Below are 20,851 nucleotides of genomic sequence, written 5' to 3'. Positions count from 1 at the left end.
AACAGTTGACGGCGCAAGTAGTGTGAGCGCATGGACTGAAATGAAACATGGCTGACATATTTAACATATAAAGACCTCCCGCAAGATGATATTCAAAGCGATAAGCCTTCATTGAATCTTTCAAAAAGCTATAATTGAATGGGTATGCACTAGATTAAACCTCTCCGGAAATACACAATGGAGGTAGCTATTTGAGAAAGCTTGTCTCCACCTTGTCGAAAGTATGGTCAGCCCATTGCTTCGTTGCTCTTGCTGAATCATCAGATTTCCCTTCTGAACTGCTTCGGTCAGGATAACTGACCCGTGTCGATGGACAGGGCTGTCCCGAGTACACTGGCTTCCTAATCCCCGTCGTGGTACTTGGGCATCTTCACGCAGACTCCGGTTGGCCAGTGTGGGTTCTCGTGGCTGTCACTCGCGTCGCTGGAATCGTGAGATGATGACGAATCGTGAGAACTGGAACTGCTGCTGTGAAAGTCTGAAGGTATATTCGGCTTGTGGGGTTCGTGTTCCTCGCTGGAACTGCCATGGCTGGAGCTGTGGTGGTGAAGCTTCTTGTGGCGGTCACTGCCGTATCCGTCGTACAACCGGGCGGTCAAACCTTCAACTGCTTTCACTTTCTTCGTTACCTCGTTTTCCTCTGAAAGATAAATGAACAATGTCTCGTATAGGAATAGGAAATCATTTAGTTTTACTTCTCAACGTAATGGGTCCGCCAACGTTCCGTAAATAATTCAATACTTAAAAAAAATCATAAAACCTAACTACTGACATTCAAAAGTCACCATCGATTATCGGCTGGTTAGATTATGTTTTTGAAATCACCAATAATACAACACCATGGTTGATTATCGTTTGCGTTTGTTGACGAAACGAAAATAATAAGCCAAACTGAGAAGTGATCATCGTTTATGGATGATTTAAAGCGCTCAACACACACAATGCTCTGTTTATATTTCTCAACCTCTCCCGCCGCACGAACGCCGTGGATTGTAGACGACCAAACGGCGAACTACGGCAGCTACGAATTCGAGGACAGAGAAAACTCGAGCATGCGTACTAGCAGGAAATGCGACCGTTTGAATTTGAGAATTGAAAGATCGTTGTACTAGTATTGGCAAAGGTATGTGTAGTACTACATCCTGGAATTGGGAAGAGGGATTCAATGATAAATAATGTATTACGCACTAATTGTGAAAATGGATGAATTTTGGCCTTGCAAAACCAAAATATTCAGGAAATGTAGCTTTCATTGACCAACTGAGCCAGAACGATTCGGTAGTCGGTTTTTATGGCCGACCGAATTCTGTTTAATAACTGGCCGTCGCACACAGGGTTTCGATAACATCATGGTGCTCGGGATCTAAGAGTGTCATCTGGTTACTGTCAGCACTGGTATCGGCGATGAAGAAAAGCCTAGTAGTATCTAGTAGTGAGGTCAAGGATTATATCATTTTATAAGTCTCCAGAAAAATATGTTTTTTTAAAATGTTGTATTTAGAGATATAAAGAAATTTTTATTAAACGAGGAAATATCGATATTCCGATGTTTTCCGTTTCAATTCACGCGTTGTCTCTTCAGATAGGCAACTGGGAATTAGAAATAGACAAATAACTTGTTAGCTGATTGCCTTGCGCCCAAACACACCGGGGACTCCGGTGGCATATTCGTTGGCATGGACTGTGAAACGCCTGCTAACATGAGATTTAGTAAGGGGTGTTGGTGTGGATAGTTCCCGCGTTAGCGTTGGATCTAGATTTGGAATCCGTTAATTGTCTTTTGACAATCTTAGCCATGGGGCTCCCTAGGACAGGAACACGTCAAGAGGCACTTATCTTTCCTCCTGCGTTATACATTACGTATGAGCCCGATCACCAAATTATTTGAATGAGCCTTCGTTTTGATTCACCTAGGCTGAGATTGGTTACAAAAATATTAATCGTCTCTCATAAGGCTGCGTAAACTTGTAGGTTACAGAGTTAATCAAATAGTACAAAGTGGTGTTCTACTTTATCCCCGACTCAACATTGCTGTTTAGTTTTGAACGAACGGCATATTTGTACAATATTAGGATTGCATGGTACCCTAAAAGTCACCGTTAGGGGGTGTGTTAGACGGTAATTAAATGACAGACTATCTTTGACCCAAAATACGAAAACCCCCAACCCTTACTAGTGATTTCCTTATGCATATATACGTTTCAAAAATGCTACTGCTAAGAATAAATATTCCCGTAATAATTTCCCAAAATATATGCATATAGATGATTACGTTTTACCAAACTGATTACAGAACTATTGAAAATCATTGCTGGATACCATTTAGAGGGATTCATCCGACCGCTATTCATTGTTGAATTCTAGAGACAACGTAAATTATACTAGACAATAAAAGTTTACTATTTCCTCAACCCTTTCTCTCATGTCAACAGGAGGCTATACTAATGGAACTTATTTGGTGTCTCTACTAATAATCTTATCATTTTCTTGGATATCAAACTTTTCTTGATATTTCACCCCCTTTCTTAACTAGATGTTCCACGATGACGGAATTCATACGCGTGGATTTCCACTGCTGGTATGAAAACTAACATAATTTTAACGTTTGCCCAAATTATCCCTCTACCATTAGCCATCAGAGATACCTTCTTATTAAAGCCACGTCTTCCAAGACTATACACCTCTCTCAAGTATTTCTTTGCCACTGTATGCTCCCTGGACGATTTCAAATCCTTCTCAGACACCAATAGCTTCCCTTCTAGATATAAGAACTCCCAAATAATTATCATGTATCATTTTTTCTACTTCCAACTCCAATAATATTTCCTCAAACTAAAGTCTTATACTACCTATCATTCAAACGTGATATTACTTCGTGATTTGATTTCCCTGGGGTATTTGTTTTTCTGGGGGAATCCATTATATGGTCCAACGAATATATTCCTTTGGCCCGTTCTTTAATGTTTTAAAACGGTTTAGTTAAGCTATGGTTTTTTTCGTCATCCCAATTTAAGCGTGTCGGAAACGCAGGCTATCTCTCGAAGGTGTTGCACCCCATCTCGGTGCGCCTTCTTTTAAATGTATTCTCTTCCTTATAGAGATACTTAGAGGAATTGTGGTGTTATAGATGGTGTTGCGAGGTGAATAGTTGTATTGCAAGCGGGAGTATAGAGGAGATAATAGGGTTTCTAGGGTTTTGGGACCATTACGGAAATCATAACAAGAACTAACAACAAAATAAAACATGAAATTTAAAAAAAAAACGAGGACTAGAGATACCGGGTGGTTATCGGATACATTGAAAGTACGTCATTTAATAATCTCTTGTCTGAGCACGAATATGAGCACTTGAATACCTGATCTGTCATTCAGTTGCTCAGTTTTGTGACAAAAACTGCAGATGCGATAAAAATCACAGTATTGTTGAACAACAATATTGCCTCGTACATAAGAAAGGGTTATTTTATTCGCATATGTTTGCATGAAGAACAGTTGACCGCTTAAAATATTGATACAAGAAAAAGGGGTCCGTATCTCTCTTCAAGGTATGGTTAATGTGACTTAGCCTAAGGACTCTTTCTAAGAATAGTGCGAACTCCTTCTTTGCCTCTCTCTTTATTGCTGCTTTCTGGAGAATCGAGTTCATTTCCTTCCTCAAATACCCCCTTAGTAAGCCAACATTCTCTCTTCCAGCATACGTCCATATCCCATTTTGCCTTTCAATACAACTAAAACTCTCAATAGCCTTTCAATCTACGCCCGTTCTCTTTCGACTTCAAATATTATAAGCTGTGCAGTCCCTCGACCGATATTTTGAAAAACGATTTTATGACCCTTCCTTTGTATTTGTTTGGTAAGTGGGTGTTTTTTTTGAAAGTATATTTTTAAACGGGTTTATTTTAAATACTCACCTTGAACTAGCAATGCGTTTATCTCGGACAGAACCACTCTCGCTAACAACACGCTAAGAATCAAACATCACTTCATTGTGTGAAATCTGGAATTAATAAAAACGTAATATCATTTTAAGTCGCATATTTCACCCTTATCTACTGGTTGGAATGACCCAAATCATAAGCCATGGAAACAAAATGAAAAATAAATCAAAAATTAACAATTAATATTCCACCTGGCGTTTGACTAAAGTCTTTCCATTAATGGCCGTGCTTTTAAGTGTGAAATCTGTCGTTTGTATATTCTATATTACAGAGAAGCAGTATTTACATAAATAGACGTATGATGCGCTCTGGTTAGATAATAGCTAAACGAAACATTGGACTCACCAGATGACTGCTCAACTCGAAGGTCTGATCAGCTTCTGACACTGCCACTGCGAGGTCGCAGCTTTTACATCCACCGCTGCTTCGCTGGCTTCAGGAAGGACTCCATTGATAAGGGAAGGCGATACCTGCTGAATTTTAATTCAATGGCAAAAGAAGTTTACGATAGTCGGGAATTTTGGGAAAGAATTCCTGTGAAACCTCCCGTAACCTCCGTTGAAGAGTGACTATTGTTGAGGGGTCATTACTGGCTTCAATTAGTGTCCAATTAGTTATAAATGTGTTCCAAGAATTAATTTACAAATCATTTGAAATTTTCTTAAGAGCTGGGTAAGATACAAGAATTAGAAGCCGGTTTCGGAGAATTCCACACACTCGCAAAATTCTCCCATGACCTCTTTATAGCCCCAAAGTGACAGTTTGATTCGTTGTGTCCTCCATAGGCATTATATGGCCTTACTTTTTTGAATCTCGAAGACATTTTTTTAATTTTTTTGATCAATTGTAACCGTGAACTCTTTGCGCTACTTAGATATGCTGGAGAGCTTCTTGCCCCTCAAAATGGAAGAGTATGTTGAGGAATATGAAATATCATCCATTCGGTTTCAACAGGATGGTGCAACGTATCGCACCGCCGGTCGGTCACGCCAAATCATACTAGAAAAATTACCTGGCCTCCAGATCTTCTTACGAGGTGATGTTCCATGGCCTCACTGAAATTGAGCCCATGTGGTTATTTCTTTGCAAATATCTGAAAGTTGAAGTCAAAAGTTCAGCCATGGATCTCGAAAGCCCTTAAGGAGGCAATAACAGATCTCATCGCTGGAATAATACATTGCAGAAAATAGGAATAGACTGGAGAGACACGCGGCCAATCCGCAAACTGTACCTTTCTCAGATTTATCAGGTGCAAGTGGGGAATGGGGAGTCCGGATATGTGCAGGAAATGATTAAAGAGGCATGGGAAGAACTGGAGGTAGTAATGAAAGTCGCTGGGGAATTCTTAAAATCAGGTGGGTTCGCTGATGACTAGGCTTGTCAGTCAGCCAAGGGGTTGCAAGCATTGCTGAGTGAATTGGAAATTCAGTGCGACTGGTATGGGATGAGAATAAATATTAATAAAATATAGGTTATGCGATTTTCTAGCAAGAAAAAGGCTAAGCTCATCATTAAAATAGAATAGCAAAAACTAGAGCAGGTAGAACAGTTTACCTATCTCGGAAGTATTTTGGACCAACACGGTCAAAGTAGTAGGGATGTAAGGAGAAGAATTGCGCTAGGCAAAGAGGCTTTCACAGGGAGGAGGGAGTTGATGATAGGGACGTTGAGTAAGGATGTAAAGAAAAGACTCGTAAAAAATTTGATATGGAGCGTAGCTATGTGCGGCGCGGAAAAGTGGTCATTGAAGCAGGAGGATAGACGTAGATTAGAGGCTTTTGAAATGTGGGTGTGGAGAAGAATGGAGAAGGTGAAATGGACAGAGAAGAAAACAAACGAGGAAGTACTTGGTATGGTGGGCGAGGAGAGTGGTTTGTTGGGAGCAATCCTATGGAGGCATGAAAAGTGGCTGAAGGGGGTATTGACCGGCAGTGGGATGTTGACGACTGTAATAGAGGGGAGAATGCTGGGCAATGGACGAAAGGGAAGGAACAGGATAAGGATGTTGGACGGGATGAAGGGAGGAAGGAAGTAATCAGAGATGAAATACCTGATGTAGAGTAGGATGCTGGATTTTGTGTTTTGTTAGGAGTCACAAAATATTTACTTGATATTTGTCCCCATCAGTAAACCTAACTAAACCGGTAGATTGTCTCATGATAATAATTTTAATTTGTACAGAAATATATACACGTGGTCCATTCAATTAATACGCGAGCTAACTGGTGCAATCTGGCGGTCTTGTCGCGGAATGAATTTGATAACTGAACCGAATTTATGAAAATCTAAAGCGCACACTTTGTTAGACGAACTTGATGGTTGGATCATTTACCATGACAATGTACCTGTATTTTCAACATTGGTTGCTCGCCAGTTTCTGCTAATAATTTCAATGGCCATTCAAAATCATCCTCCTAATTCCTCAGATCTCGCCCCATGCAACTTATTCCTATTCCCAAAATTAAGAAATGTAATGAGGGGACATCACTGGGAAGTTGAGGAAGAAACAATAAAGCAAGAAACGACGAGAAAACTAAAAATCCTAACTGCTGCCGAGGACTTCCTATGGGTGTGCTTTAAACAAGATGGAAGAGAAGAAGACGGAATAAGTGCATATCAGGGGATGCAAAATACTTTGAAGGGGAAAAAATCGATGTGGACTTAATTTTGCTATTAAGTTTTCATTGCCTCCATACGCGTATTTATTGGATAGAGTAGTTAAATAAAGTAATTACACCAAACCCGGATTAAGGTGGCTTGGACCACCAAGACATTAATGTGAACTATTTTCATGCTTGCCAAACGCTTTCATGCTCTCCAGATTTCAAATAAATACGTAATAAATGAAACAGTTTCTGGCGTCAATTGGTGGAAATTCTTCATATTGAAATTTAATTTAAAATACTTCGCCTTTCCACATAACGCACTTTTATTACGTTCTAGGTTACGTTATGGTATAACACCATCAGGTCCTGATGATGTCATACCATAACGAAAGCTAGGTCGTAATAAAAGTGTTTTATGTGGAAAGGCGAAGTATTTTAAATTTCATTTCAATAAATACGTAATCTTTTCCGTAATGGCTATATTTAACCTTAATGCATTACCAGTTCCAGAAGAGAATCTAATTAACCCTATTAACAATTAACTTTCACACACATACTGATGAAATATTAGAAGGAATTCATTATGGAATTAGTTTTTTTTAATCAGTCACTGACACCAAATATTCCGTGGAAAAGGAAAAAACTGGAATGATCAATTATTTATAAGAATGCATTCCCTGTATTCCAAATATATTGTTTGCCTTAAGCCATTAAACGGGAACCACGATCATAAAAATATGCACTCAAAAAAAGGCAGATAATATAGCCCAAAATGAGTGAAATATACAAATATGACCATTGTATTGAAATGAAGGGTAACCTGTAATGGCTTCCGATAAGTTTAGCCCTTCAATCTTTTTGATTGTCCGTTCAAGGTAGTCACATGACTACCTATTAAACGAGATTTAGATCAAGGTCATTCAAACAAAATAACCGTCATTCATCAAATTGCATTTAATGTTCATATGTTATTTTCATTAAGTCCGTCTACCTTGAAAAATATAATTAAAACTTTCGATAAAGAAGTTCCATCAAATTGTAAGATGAACCATAGGAGGACAATGAAGGTAGAGGCATCTCAATTCAAAAATTGGAACCACAAATTGTTGAGTCCTGCATCTAGTTGGTCAGCAGTGAACCTCGAAATTGTAGAAGTTCACGTAAAATCACGCGGATAAGACCCCAAGCTAAGAAATCGCCAATCAAGAAGAGACGATTGCAATGTACAAAGAGCTGCAAACAAGGGAAACATTTCGCCATAACTTTCACATGGATCATAACACACCCTACGGATCAGAAAAATGGAATATTGAAAAAGTGTGGACTTCAATAAAGAACTCTTCGAAACATTGTTCCGGAATAGAATACAGACGAATAAATGGGCATGCAGCCAACATGGAAGGAAGACGTACAGGGTTCGTCCGGAAAATAAGTGTACTGAGCTCAGGGAAAAAAATTTATTACACTTTTACATATCTTAAGCTAATATTCCTCAAAATAGGACCCTTGTGAGTCGATACACTTGTTCCAGCGGCGTTCCCATTCCTGGAACGCTCCCGCGAAGGCATCATCGGGAACCTCCCGAAGACACGTCGTCACGGCCGCTTTGACGGCGTCCAAAGTCCCGTATCGCGTTCCTTTCAAACTCCTCTTTCTCTTCGGGAACAGAAAGAAGTCCGGTGGTGCCAAGTCCGGGCTGTACGGCGGGTGCGGCAGCGTTGCCACGCCGTGCTTGGCCAAGAAGTCCGACACGACAAGCGCGGTGTGAGGCGGCGCATTGTCGTGATGCAGCCGCCAGATGTTTTTGATCGCTGGCCGGACGCGGGCGACTCGTTTTCGAAGCTTGTCGAGCACTTGGACGTAAAATGCAGCATTTACAGTTTGTCGTTCAGGTACAAATTCTTTATGGACGACTCCCCTTTTGCCAAAAAAGACAATGAGCATCGCCTTGATCCGAGATTTGCTCATTCGAGCTTTCTTTTGACGGGGTGATGATGGGGTGTGCCACTCCGCACTTTGTCTCTTCGACTCCGGGTCGCACTCAAAGATCCACGTCTCGTCACCCGAAACAACGTTCTCTAAAAAATGTGGATCATTTTTGCAGTGATCCGCAAGTTGTGTCGCGATTTCCAAACGATTGAGTCTTTGATCATCACTGAGCACTTTTGGCACCAACTTTGCACAAATTTTTCGCATCTGTAATTGGTGCCTAATAATCTCGTGCACTATTGTTTTTGGCACATTACACTGCTCTGCTATCATCCGAACACTAAGACGACGATCAGAGTTCAGTACATCGCGAACTTTTCGCACATTTTCGTCGGTGAGTGTCGTTGATGGGCGTCCAGGCCGTGGTTCGTCGTCGACCTCTTCTCTGCCCTCCACGAACATCTTGTGCCACCGAAAGATCATGTTTCTTGCCATGGCTGACTCCCCGTAAGCCTGGTTAATCATACCGACAGTTTCGGTAGACGATTTCCCAAGCTTTACCGCAAATTTGATGGAATAACGCTGCTCCAAAAACTTCGGCATCGCGTTCCGTGACGTGGGTCGAGCGTGGAGGTTCGCGTTAACAGAGCTCCTCATTACACCACAGCTCATAGCCGACTGCCTTTTTCAGCGTCGCTTGCCAACATACCCCCCTCCAATTGCAGCCCGTCAGAGCGGTACTGGGCGCGCCTGGAGCGGCGGGAAAAAATCAGTACACTTAAGAGGAAAGCGATTGATATGGACACAAAACTTGAGGATTCTAATCGAGTCATTTTTTAACTAGGTATTAGCGGAATTATTTCCATTTAAAATTGGAAATCCAGTTATTTGCCGGCATTCCACATTGAAACTCTGCCAAATAAGCTATCATGAAAACGCATTCGCCATTTGAAATCTATGGGGAATAAATCAAATATATGTCCGGATTCTTTTGCAAAGCGTTGTCATGAGCAACGTTTGACACACATACATTCCAAGACCTACCATTTCAATTTGAACTTTCCAGAAATAGGGTGGGGGTGCAAAACAGCGGGGGGTGGGCAGGTACAAGACCTGTTAAATCACCTCATTAACAAAGAAGGGTTTACTTAGGTAGTAAATAAGCCCACTAGGGGAGAAAATACCCTCGACGTTTTTCCAGTTAGACCTCCAAACCCTATCATTAATATAGATGTCTTTCCGGGAATAAGTGATCACGCAGCAGTGCGTGTTCAAATGGAGTGGTATAGATCAACAAAAGGAGGTATGGGGGATGAAAAGAAAATTTGGCAATATACCCGGGTAGATAGGGAAGGGTTTCAGGAATTTTTAAGGGGCAAGTTTCCTGAATGGGCAGCTAGTGGAGCGACCGTGGAGAATATATGGGAAACATTCAAAGAAATAATTCTTTAAGGGCAAATGAGGTATGTCCCCATAAAAAATTTGAAACAGAACACGGATCCGGAGTAATACAACAAAACCATAAAAAACCCAAGGCAGCGGTAAGAAAGGCACAAAGATTAAAGAATGAAAGTAAAGAAATGTCACACCATTTCAGGACCTTGGTCCGGAACCTTATTATGAGATTTCTTGATAGTAGGAAAATACTAATCCACAACCAGCACGTATTTAGGAAAAGCAGATCTTGCGAAACACAACTTGGTCTCTTCATTCACGATATACTTAGATCGGGAGAAAACAACACACAAGTCGATGCAGTATTCCTGGATTTCAAAAAAGCCTTCGACAAAGTCCCACACAATAAATTGTTACATAAACTTAAATACTATAGGATCAATGAGAAAATAATTAATTGGATTAAAGACTTCTTGTCAAACCGCAAACAAATAGTAGTCATAGATGGGTTGTGCTCAACGGAGAGAGATGTAACTTCGGGCGTCCCCCAGGGAAGTGTAATAGGGCCTCTTCTGTTCTTAATATACATAAATGACTTAAGCACACACGTTAGTAGCAATCTAAGGTTATTTGCTGACGACACGGTGATAAACAGGGAAATAAGGAGCCAACTAGATCGCGAGCTACTCTCTAGAGACTTAGACATTATCTCGGAATGGTGCAATAAATGGGGATTAACACTTAATATAGGTAAATGTGCAGTTTTGAAATTTTGGAATAAAGGAAGCGAGGAATAGGATATAAACTACAAAATAGAGGGTTCAGTATTGACTACGGCAAATCAAGTTAAATATTTGGGGGTTGTTCTAACACCACGCCTTTCATGGGGAGCACATATCAGGACAATATGCGGATCAGCTTTAAAGAAACTTGGCTTCATAAAACGGGTGGTGGGGAAATGTAATGAAAAAGTTAAAGAGAGGTGTTATTTTGCTCTAGTTAGACCTCATTTGGAATATGCCGCAAGTATTTGGGATCCGTGGGAGAAAATTTGGCAAAAAGAATTAGATAAAGTCCAGAGAAAATCCGCTAGATTCGTTAAAAATTGTTATGATAAAAACACAAGTGTGACAGGTCTCTTAGGGGATTTAGGCTGGGAACCACTTGAAGTACGGAGAGAACAAGCGAGACTTAGACTTTTAGAAAGGTTCAGAACAAACGAGTTTAACAATGACACTGAAAGAATTATAATGGCCCCACACTACTTAGGTGGATCAGACCACAAAGATAAAATAAGGGAGATTGATTCCAGTACAGATAGATACAAATACTCATTCTATCCCCGAACAATCAGAAATCATAATAGTAAGAAACCGAAGTAACTTTAGAAATATTGAAAACACTGAATTTACTAGTCGGAGCAAAGTTAACACTGCAAAGCTGTAGGTATACTTTCAGGTGCATGTGTATGTAAGATGTAGATTTAGTGTTTGCATGTGTGTGGGGTGTAAGTGTTCTTGCATGAATGAATGGCATGTTTTTTTTGTGGATATATGATTTTGTGGTTCTTGCATGCGGTTTTTTTTTCCTTTCTAAATTACGGGTGGTGTCCTAACACCTCCCGCCATACGCCCTTGCGGCGGCTTGCGGGGTATTAAGTAGATGTAGATGTAGATGAACCTAAATAGGGAAAGAAGGCAAAGGAAAAATTTCTTATAAATGTAATTTCGAAAGACAATGCCACGAATTTCTACAGATACATGCCAACCCAATTTATTGCGCCCTCGTTTATACCCGCGAACTTTAATTTATGAATGAGTTTACCATGGGGAACCTTATCAAATGCCTTTTGACAATCCAAAAAAATCGCATCCACTTGCCTACATCTATCACCCAATAAAAGTAAGTATGCATCTACTTCTTACACCGTAAGCCGTGCGCCGTAAGGACGTGAGGCGGGGGGTGATAGGACACCACCCGTAATTTAGAAAAGAAATAAACCGCATGCTAGAACCAATAATTCATACATCTACAAAAAAAACATGGCATACATTCATACAAGAACACTTACACCCCACACACATGTAAGCACTCAAACTACCAACTAACATACACATGCACCTGAAAGTATACCTAACAGCTTTGCAATGTTTAACTTTAGGCAATATTTTTAAAATTTCTAAAGTGACTTCGGTTTCTCACTGATATGATTTCTGATTGTTCGGGGAAAGAATGAGTATTTGTATCTGTCTGTACTGGAATCAATCTCCCTTATTTTATCTTTGTGGTCTGATCTACGTAAGTAGCGTGGGGCCATTATAATTCCTTCAGTGTCATAGTTCAACTCGTTTGTTTAGAACCTTTCTAAAAGTCAAAGTCTCGCTTGTTCTCTCCGACATTCAAGTGGTTCCCAGCCTAAATCCCCTAAGAGACCTGTCACACTTGTGTTCTTATCATAACAATTTTTAACGAATCTAGCGGATTTTCTCTGGACTTTATCTAATTGTTTTGCCATATTTTATCCCAAAGATCCCAAATACTTGCGGCATATTCCAAATGAGGTCTAACTAGAGCAAAATAACACCTCTCTTTAAATTTTTCATTACATTTCCCCACCACCCGTTTTATGAAGTTTCTTTGAAGCTGATCCGCATATTGTCCTGGTATGTGCTCCCCATGAAAGGCGTGGTGTTAGAACAACCCTCAAATATTTAACTTGATTGGAAGTAGTCAGTACTGAACCCTCTATTTTGTAGTTTATTTCCTGCTCCTCGCTTCCTTTGTTCCAAAATTTCAAAACTGCGCATTTATCTATAACATATCTTGTGAATCCCCATTTATTGCACCATTCCGAGATATTGTCTAAGTCTCCAGAGAGTAGCTCGCGATCTAGTAGGCTCCTAGTATCCCTGTATACCACCGTGTCGTCAGCAAATAACCTTAGATTGCTACTAACGTGTGTGCTTAAGTCATTTATGTATATTAAGAACAGAAGAGGCTCTATTACACTTCCTTGGGGGACGCCCGAAGTTACATCTCTATCAGTTGATGAGGCATTTGATAAGGTTCCTCATGGTAAACTCATTCATAAAAGAAAGGTCGCGGGTATAAACAGGGGTGCAATAAATTGGGTTGAAGATTTTCTTTCAGAGCGGGAACAGAGGGTAGCCCTTGATGGCGCTAGTTCCCACAGAGCTCGAGTTACTTCGGGGGTACCTCAGGGAAGTGTTGCTTCTCTTGATTTTTGTTGACGATGTGAACCGCGAAGTGAAAATTAAAATTATATTGTTCGCGGATAACCCGGTGATCTATCGGCAGATATCTGGGGATGAAGATCGTTTTATTCTGGCACAGGTTTGCATTACATTGAGGTGTTCTAACTGGGGATTGACACTAACTTATAATAAATGTTCGGTGGTAAATTTCTTTAAAAGACCAACGGGATTTGCTTACAAATTAGCTGGAGGTGACCTAGCAGTAGTAGATGCGGTAAAATACCTAGGTGTTACATTCACACAAGTCTTAACTTTGGGGACTCACATATGTAAAGTCTGTGATCAAGCATATGAAAAATTGGGTTTAATTAGACGCATTGTCGGAAAAAGTGATTCGAAGGTCAAGGAACGTTGTTACCACGCTCTTGTAAGGCCTCATTTAGAATACGCATGCAGCGTGTGGGATCCGAGTGAAAAAGGTCTCATTCGGGAAATTGAGAAGGTTCAACGCCGGGCAGCCCGTTTTGTAAAAAATTCCTTCGTTAAAACGCAAAGCGTCACCGAAATTCTCATGGATTTGGGGTGGGAATCATTGGCTGAGAGACAATTCAATGCAAGATTGAAATTATTAAATAAATTTAGATCCGCATGTTTCACCACCGAGGTCTCGCAAATTATTCGTACTCCTACATACATTGGTCGCTTGGATCATGCATATAAAATTCGGGAGATAGATGCCAGAACTAGCCGACTCAAGGACTCCCTCTTCCCACGGACAATACGGGATAGCAACTGCAGGGTTATAGATAGCAAAAATTCCACTTGCCACCCTCAGCGTCTAAATAATAATTAGTTGTATTTAAATGCATGCTCTTCCACTAACCTTGTGTGTTTGGTTATAATAACCCATTCTTTCCGAATGACCTCATTCGTGTTCTGTTCATCTGTTTTTAAGTTTCCCTTTCAATCCCTCGTCCCTCTCCGCGGGGGCAAATTCCTGCTACCTGCAACGTTGGGTCGCATTCCCTGCCTTTTACAGGCTCTTTGGGGGTAGAGTATTTGGTGTTGCATGTTCATGTGGTGGTGGTGTTTCACATTCTTGCCTGTTGTGTCCTGACTTGCGTGTTGTTGGATGGCTTTCGTGCTGCATCCTAGGGTGTAGTTTTTTTTTGGTTTGTGGTATATGTGTTTGCTTGAGTTTTGGATGAAGGGATATTTGCATGAGTGTGTGCGCGGCTGTGGGTGTTTTTTCCATATTGTAGTTTTGTCATGTGGCATTGTTCGTTTTTACGGTTAGTGACCTACACCCCCCGGGTGTTAGCCGTCCTTGCGGCGGCTTTTGGGGCATTATGTCTATGTAGAGATGTAAGCACAACCGACGAACTTGGTTATTATTCAGGTATGCATGCCAACGAGCAACCATAAGAAAGAATAGGTCGATAGGATATACGATCAGTTAGAGGACATAATCGCGTGTGTTCCTTCAGGGAAACATTTGATAGTGATGGGGGATTGGGATGCGACGGTAGGCGAAGGAAGAGATAGTGATGAGGTGGGGGACTACGGTTTAGGCACGAGGAATGACCGCGGGGAGAAAGCAGTTGAGTTCCGCAGAAGACAGGGTTTAGACACCACCAAAGACGCAGGTATACATGGAAAATGCCAGGTCACTCAGGAAGATATAAGCTAGGCTATATCCTGGTTAGACACAGATTTAGGAACAGTGTGATAAATTCCCACAGCTTCCCGGGAGCGGGCTCTGACCACAATTTAGTTGTTATGAAATACAGCGTCCGTTTCAAAAAGATAATGCAGGGGTGGCGAGTTAGAAATGGAATGTAAAAGCATTAAATGGTTTGAAAAGGAAGGAGTACCAACAGTCTGTAGAGGAAATCATAGAGGATGGTAAAGCTGTGAGAGCTGAGTACCATTGAAGAAAAATGAGAAAGGATCAAAAAAAGGGTTATCGAAAGCTGCAAATGACAATTTTGGAACCGTTAACACTATATTGACTAGGAAATCATGGATCGCGGATGAGATGATTACGAAGATGAATTAGCGGAGAAAATGAAATGAAATGTCGGCTTATCCTGAGAATGCAGGAAAGAGTGTGCCATATTTTCAGTCACTTTGTGACTGAGTGCAAAATCGCCAAAAACTTTCTTGTATGTTGTATATGGCTTCAAAACAACACTGTTGCTTTACGTGCATCATAAAAAATTTCACTATTAATATCCAAATTTGGAAAGCGACGTACAATTGGTGAAGAACCCAACTTACCGGCAGTCAGTGAAGTCCTACGTACTGTTCTGAATTAGTGACCATATTACACAATTTAAAATTATTTCACTAAGCTACAATTCAATTCAACGACGAATAGATGAAATGGCTGAAGATGTGGAAGATGATATTATTGAACAGCATCCTGAGAACAATAGAATTTGCATTGCAGTTGCGCAAGTACACTTCGCCAAGTAATGAGTATGTGCTCTAACTTGCATACGCTTTATTAAAGATGAAAACCTACCTCAAGGGTTGTTAATTGCAAGGCAATTAGAAACTTGCACTAAATGGGGAGTCAATATTGAGTATCGTCGACCGGTTCTTTAAGAACAAACAAAATCCACTTTCTAACATACTTGCTGTTAAGTTAGGTGGAGTTTCATCAATGATTGGTCGTCACCCTGGTTGTATTTCTAATTTAGAAAATATGTACCCAATATTTTTGCTATTCATTGTGTCATTCAATGACAACATCTAGTGGCTAAAATACTGAGTGAACACATTCACAAGTGCTGAAACATTGTAATTGCAGCGGTTAAAAAAAATAAAACCCCATGCTCTTAATGATCGACTCTTTTGAGATTTGTGTGATGAGAACGGCAAAGACTTCAAACGTATGTTACTTCAAACGGAGGTACATAAGGCAATGGTATTAAGCGCTTCTATAATCTTGTTCACTTTGTCGTGCAGTCACGCAATCGTTTAACTAATTTTAACAAAACATGAATGGTTATTCTACTTTCATTGATTAAAAATATTCATGTCATAGAATTGATTAATTCATGTAAAGAATAAAGATTTTAACTTTTAAGGCTTCTTACAATTATTTGTTTTGATATATTATTATGATGTAAAAAATTTACTCTAACCTAAGTTATTTTATAACGTATTAAACCTTTTCGATAAATGTAACATGAAAACTATACGTCTTTCCGATTGTAAATGAACATTTGTTTAGTTATTGTTTTTAATTTAATTATTTCAATGTTCCTCATTTGGTATTTTGTTTTATGATTTAGATTACTCTTTCCAAGCTATCGATAGGGGGACATTAAGTATAGGTTTACAGATCCAAGGAGGCGGTGGCTTGATTAAGTTTGTCAAACAATAATCTACACTATATCCTATTACGTAAACGATGAAAATTTTAAGACACACATACACTCATACATAACGGATATCGGAAAACACCGCCGGCGTCGATATTCGATACAAGTATTCATCGGATTTGCTTGGTAAGGTACAATGCGACGACATTTGTCCACGATTCTTTGAATCAAATTTCGATATCATTCACTGAAGAATGATAAAGTGAAGATTTATGAAATTCTGACGAAAAGGAGAGAGGATCAGGGGTTTTTGAGGTGCCATAATATCATAAGGTGAGGGCTCTGACAATAAAATTCCGTCGATGAGGATCAAGAAAAAGTTTGGACCAAAAGATCTTAAAGAAATGTCTCTTTATTTTCTGAAAACAAGCAGTGAGAGCTGGAGATGCAACGGAACAGTAGATTGGCGCGCATGGGATGAAAACAAACATGGCTGACTTATAGCATATTGTGAATTTCCGCAAGATGATATTCACGACGAGGAACAGATTGGTTTTCATTGAATGGCCTTGATCTGGATTATAACACCTCTCCGGAAGTACACAATGCAAGTAGCCATTTGAGAAAGCTTGTCTCCACCCTGTTGAAAATATTGATAACCCATTTCTTCGGCGACTCTCTTCCTGAACCATCAGATCTCTCTTCGGTATCGATGGAGAGGGATATCCAGAGTACACTGGCTTCTTATTTTTCGTCGTGGAACTTGGGAAACTTCAGGCAAATTTTCGGTGGCCGGTGTGGGTGCTCGTGGCTGTCACTGGAGTCGCTGGAATCGTGGGACGATGATGACGAATCCTGAGAACTGGAACTGCTGCTGTGAGAGTGCGAGGGTTTATGGGGTTTATAGGGTTTGTGTTCCTCGCTGGAACTGCCGTGGCTGGAGCTGTGGTGGTGAGGCTTTTTGTGAGGGTTACTGCCGTATCCTTCGTCCAACTGGATGGGACTATCTGCTACCCTTCCATTGGCTTCCACTTTCTCCGTTGCCTTGTTTTCCTCTGAAAGATAAACGAACAATTACTTGGTGAGGGCAAAGTAATCAGTTAAGTGTAGCTCTCGAAGTAAATGGTGCGCCAACGTTCCGTCAATACTGCAACACTTGAATAAAAAACATATAACCAAACTACCAACATTCAAAAGTCACCATCGATTATCAACTTGTTGCGTATGCTTCTAAAATCACTAAAAATGCGACGCTATGGGTGATTATCGTTCGCATTTGTTGGCGAAACGAAAATAATAAGTCAAACTGAGAATTGCGCATCTTTCAGTGACGAAATGCTTCGTTAAACACACATGATACTCAAAGTTACATTTCCCAACTTTCCCAATGCTCGCACGCCGTGGATTACGGACGAGCTATTTGCGTATGCGTACCAGCACTAAAAATGACTAAATTTGGGAATTAGAGCAATGTAATCCTAGTATTGGCAAGAGTCAGTTTCGTACTACACCATGGAACTGTGAAAAAGGATACGATAGTTAGCAATGTATACTTTCTTATTGTGAAAATGGAGAAATTTCGACCTTGCCGAAGAACATATTCAATATTTTTCGCTTTCTTTTAACCTATCTGAGCTACTAATTATAGTATAACGATTCGGTAGTCGGTTCTGATGGCCGACCAATGGCTGCCTTATAACTGACCGTCGAGCATAGGGTGTCAATACCTTCATTATGCTCAGGATCCAACAGTGTAAGCTAGAAATTGTCAGTACTGGTGTCGACGATAAAGGAAAAGCCATATCTAGACGATTATTCAAGGATTCAATCATTTTATTAGTCTCCAGAAGAAATTCTTACATTAAAAAAATGTTTTCCTTGGAGGTTAAAAGAAACTTTTATTTAATCGGACAATATCGTGTTGCCTATGTATTCCGTTTCAATTCACGCCTTGTCTCTTCAGGAAGGCAACGGGGAATAAGAGAGGAACAAGTAATTTGTTAGCTGATTATCTTGCGTCCAAACACATCGGGGACATATTCAATGCAAACAAGCTGGGGACTATGTACCGAATGTTACCATTAGACTAAGTAAGAGGTGTTGAAATGGACAGATCCCGAGTTAGCCTTGGAGTTATATCTGGAATTCGTTCAATGTCACAGGACAATCCTAGCCACGGGGCTCCCTTAGATTGGAACACGTCAAGAGGAGTTTTTCTTTTCACTTGTGTTTTACATTGTATATGAGCCTGACCACTAAATCTTTGAATCAGCCTTTTTTTTGATTCATCTAGGCTGAGATTGGCTACAGAACTGTTAATCTTCTGTCATAAGACTGCGTAAACTTGTTGGGTAAGAGTTCATCAAAAAGTACAATGTTGTGTTCTACGTTTTCCCTGACCCAGCACAGCCATCTTGTTTTGTAAAAAGGTATATGTTTACACTATTAACATTACATGGTACCCTACAAGTTACCGTTAAGGTGTGTGGCAGGGGTTAATTAAACAACAGGCCATAAATACACCCACATTAGTGCGTTCGGGCAACGTTGAGCTCCCCAAGCACTGCTTTAGACTTATTTTATTCGGCTTTATTTAACCTTTCTCCAATATTCCTATCATATTCCTTTTCCTCACTTGTTTCTCTTTCTGTCCACTTCTTCTGTCTTCTCCTTCCTTCGCCAAAACCACGTCCCTGATAAGCCTCCAAATCTTCGTCTATCATTCTGCATAAGTGACCATGCTTCCTCATTGTGCTTAACTACGAAATGTATGAAACTTTTAACCAACCGTTTTTTAACATCCTTGCACCACGTCCCTGTCATCGATTCCCTCCTCCTCGAGTGAAAACTTCATTGTCTAGCGCAATTTTCTTCTGGCGTGCATAAATGTCCAAAACAATTCAGATGTATGCTATCTATTCCACCTCCCAAGTCGAAGGACTCTTGCTTTAAAAGTTATCCCTGCTTTCCATATTCATGAAAGCCGTAATGCCATGATTATGCTTACATTGACCTCATCACATACCTTTCACATCGACCTTCGAATGTATTTGCCGGAGATTGACACCATTTGATAACCGGCTTATTAAATTAAAATGGATTTGAAACATGGAATATTCATGTTTACCTCCAGTTCTCCATATGTCTTTTGTATTATTTACTCCTTTTTCTGCGTGGAAACACTCAGGTGATGATCTACAACCTGGTCGCACTCATCGTCACAAATAATCCTTTCCCTGCGTTCTACACCTTGCTTCTTTCGCCCAACTGCTTTGCTACCCCAAGTACTTTTTAAATCTCTCTGTATTTCCCTCTGCCTAATTACTTGCCTTTTGTATGTCTCCCTAATTGGATGCTTCATTTCTATTCCTCGTCTGCGATTCTCTTATCATTCACCGATATATATGCACTGGTCACATAATCGTTTTTGGGCTTCTGATCTTTTTTTTTACGTTTCCATTTTTGCCCGCAATATCCTGCTCTGTGTCACAGCAATATATTTTCTACAGCTCGCTGATACCCGTCCCTTGCCATTTCGGTTAATTACTCTGGATTCCGTTTCCCGAAAAATTATCTTTGCCGTTTTACCTTGATGAATCGGACCTCATAATTAGTAAATTATACCCTGATTTCGCATCCATTCCCGGAAAACTGTGCGAGCTGTTTACGCTGTTCCTAAATCCGAGTCTAACCCCACCATAGTCCAAAGGATGGTATCTTCCTGAAAACACCGGGCATTTCTTACGTGTAGTGACAACTATTCTGACGTTTGAACTCAATTGACTCTAATGTTTGAAATCCCTTCGTCCAGTAGAACTCCGGTGCTTTCTGCCAGTGCTCATACCTAATTTATAGCCGTTAGCCCTTTGAAGGCCCCAGAGAAGAGACTGACGAGACAAGGGGGTGGAAGGAGGGAAATAATTGGTATTTTTGATGGAATTACGGAAGAAAGAAAATATCCAAGGAAGCTAGAATTTACTTTAATATGAAATTTTAGGTTGTATTTTGTAACTGTACCTTCGGTAATAGCCACCCTAAACCGGAGGATTACCAACGATAATTGTTCCTGTGATAATTCCCCATAAAGTATGCATATAGGTGATTACGTTTCACCAAGCTGATTAAAGAATTACTTATGAAAATTGCTGAATACCACTCAAAGGGATTCCTATTTCCACTCTGGATACTTGAATTCGATATACAACTTTAATTATACAAGACTATATAAGTTCAGCTTTTCTTAAACGCTTTCTCTAATTTAAACAGGAGGCTACACTATTAGAACTTCTTTTACGTCTTTACTAATTCTTGTCTTTGTCGGGTAACAATTTTTCCTTGATATTTTCCTCCCTTCCTTGACTATTTGTTTCCTCGATAACGGAATTTATACGCCTGGATTTCCACTATTAATGTGTGAACTACCGTTTTTTTAGGGT

At 40.2% G+C, this 20,851-nt stretch overlaps 1 protein-coding gene across 1 annotated transcript; it reads right to left on the bottom strand.

The window, feature by feature from the left end:
• Positions 1 to 341: 341 nt before the first annotated feature.
• On the bottom strand, positions 342 to 19,165 carry LOC139687204 (uncharacterized G-patch domain protein DDB_G0278987-like). The gene is made up of 3 exons (XM_071584326.1): positions 19,051 to 19,165; positions 17,234 to 17,470; positions 342 to 640 (listed from the first exon to the last, which is right to left on the bottom strand). Exons 1-3 carry the CDS (start codon positions 19,163 to 19,165, stop codon positions 342 to 344), a joined length of 651 nt encoding a protein of 216 aa, XP_071440427.1.
• Between the last annotated feature and the right edge of the window lie 1,686 nt (positions 19,166 to 20,851).

Source organism: Hetaerina americana, unplaced genomic scaffold, assembly GCF_022747635.1.
Source record: "Hetaerina americana unplaced genomic scaffold, ioHetAmer1.1.p SCAF_18, whole genome shotgun sequence".
NCBI lineage: Eukaryota > Metazoa > Arthropoda > Insecta > Odonata > Calopterygidae > Hetaerina > Hetaerina americana.
Note: the sequence above shows the minus strand (reverse complement) of the source record. Positions and strands in the feature narration are given on the sequence as shown.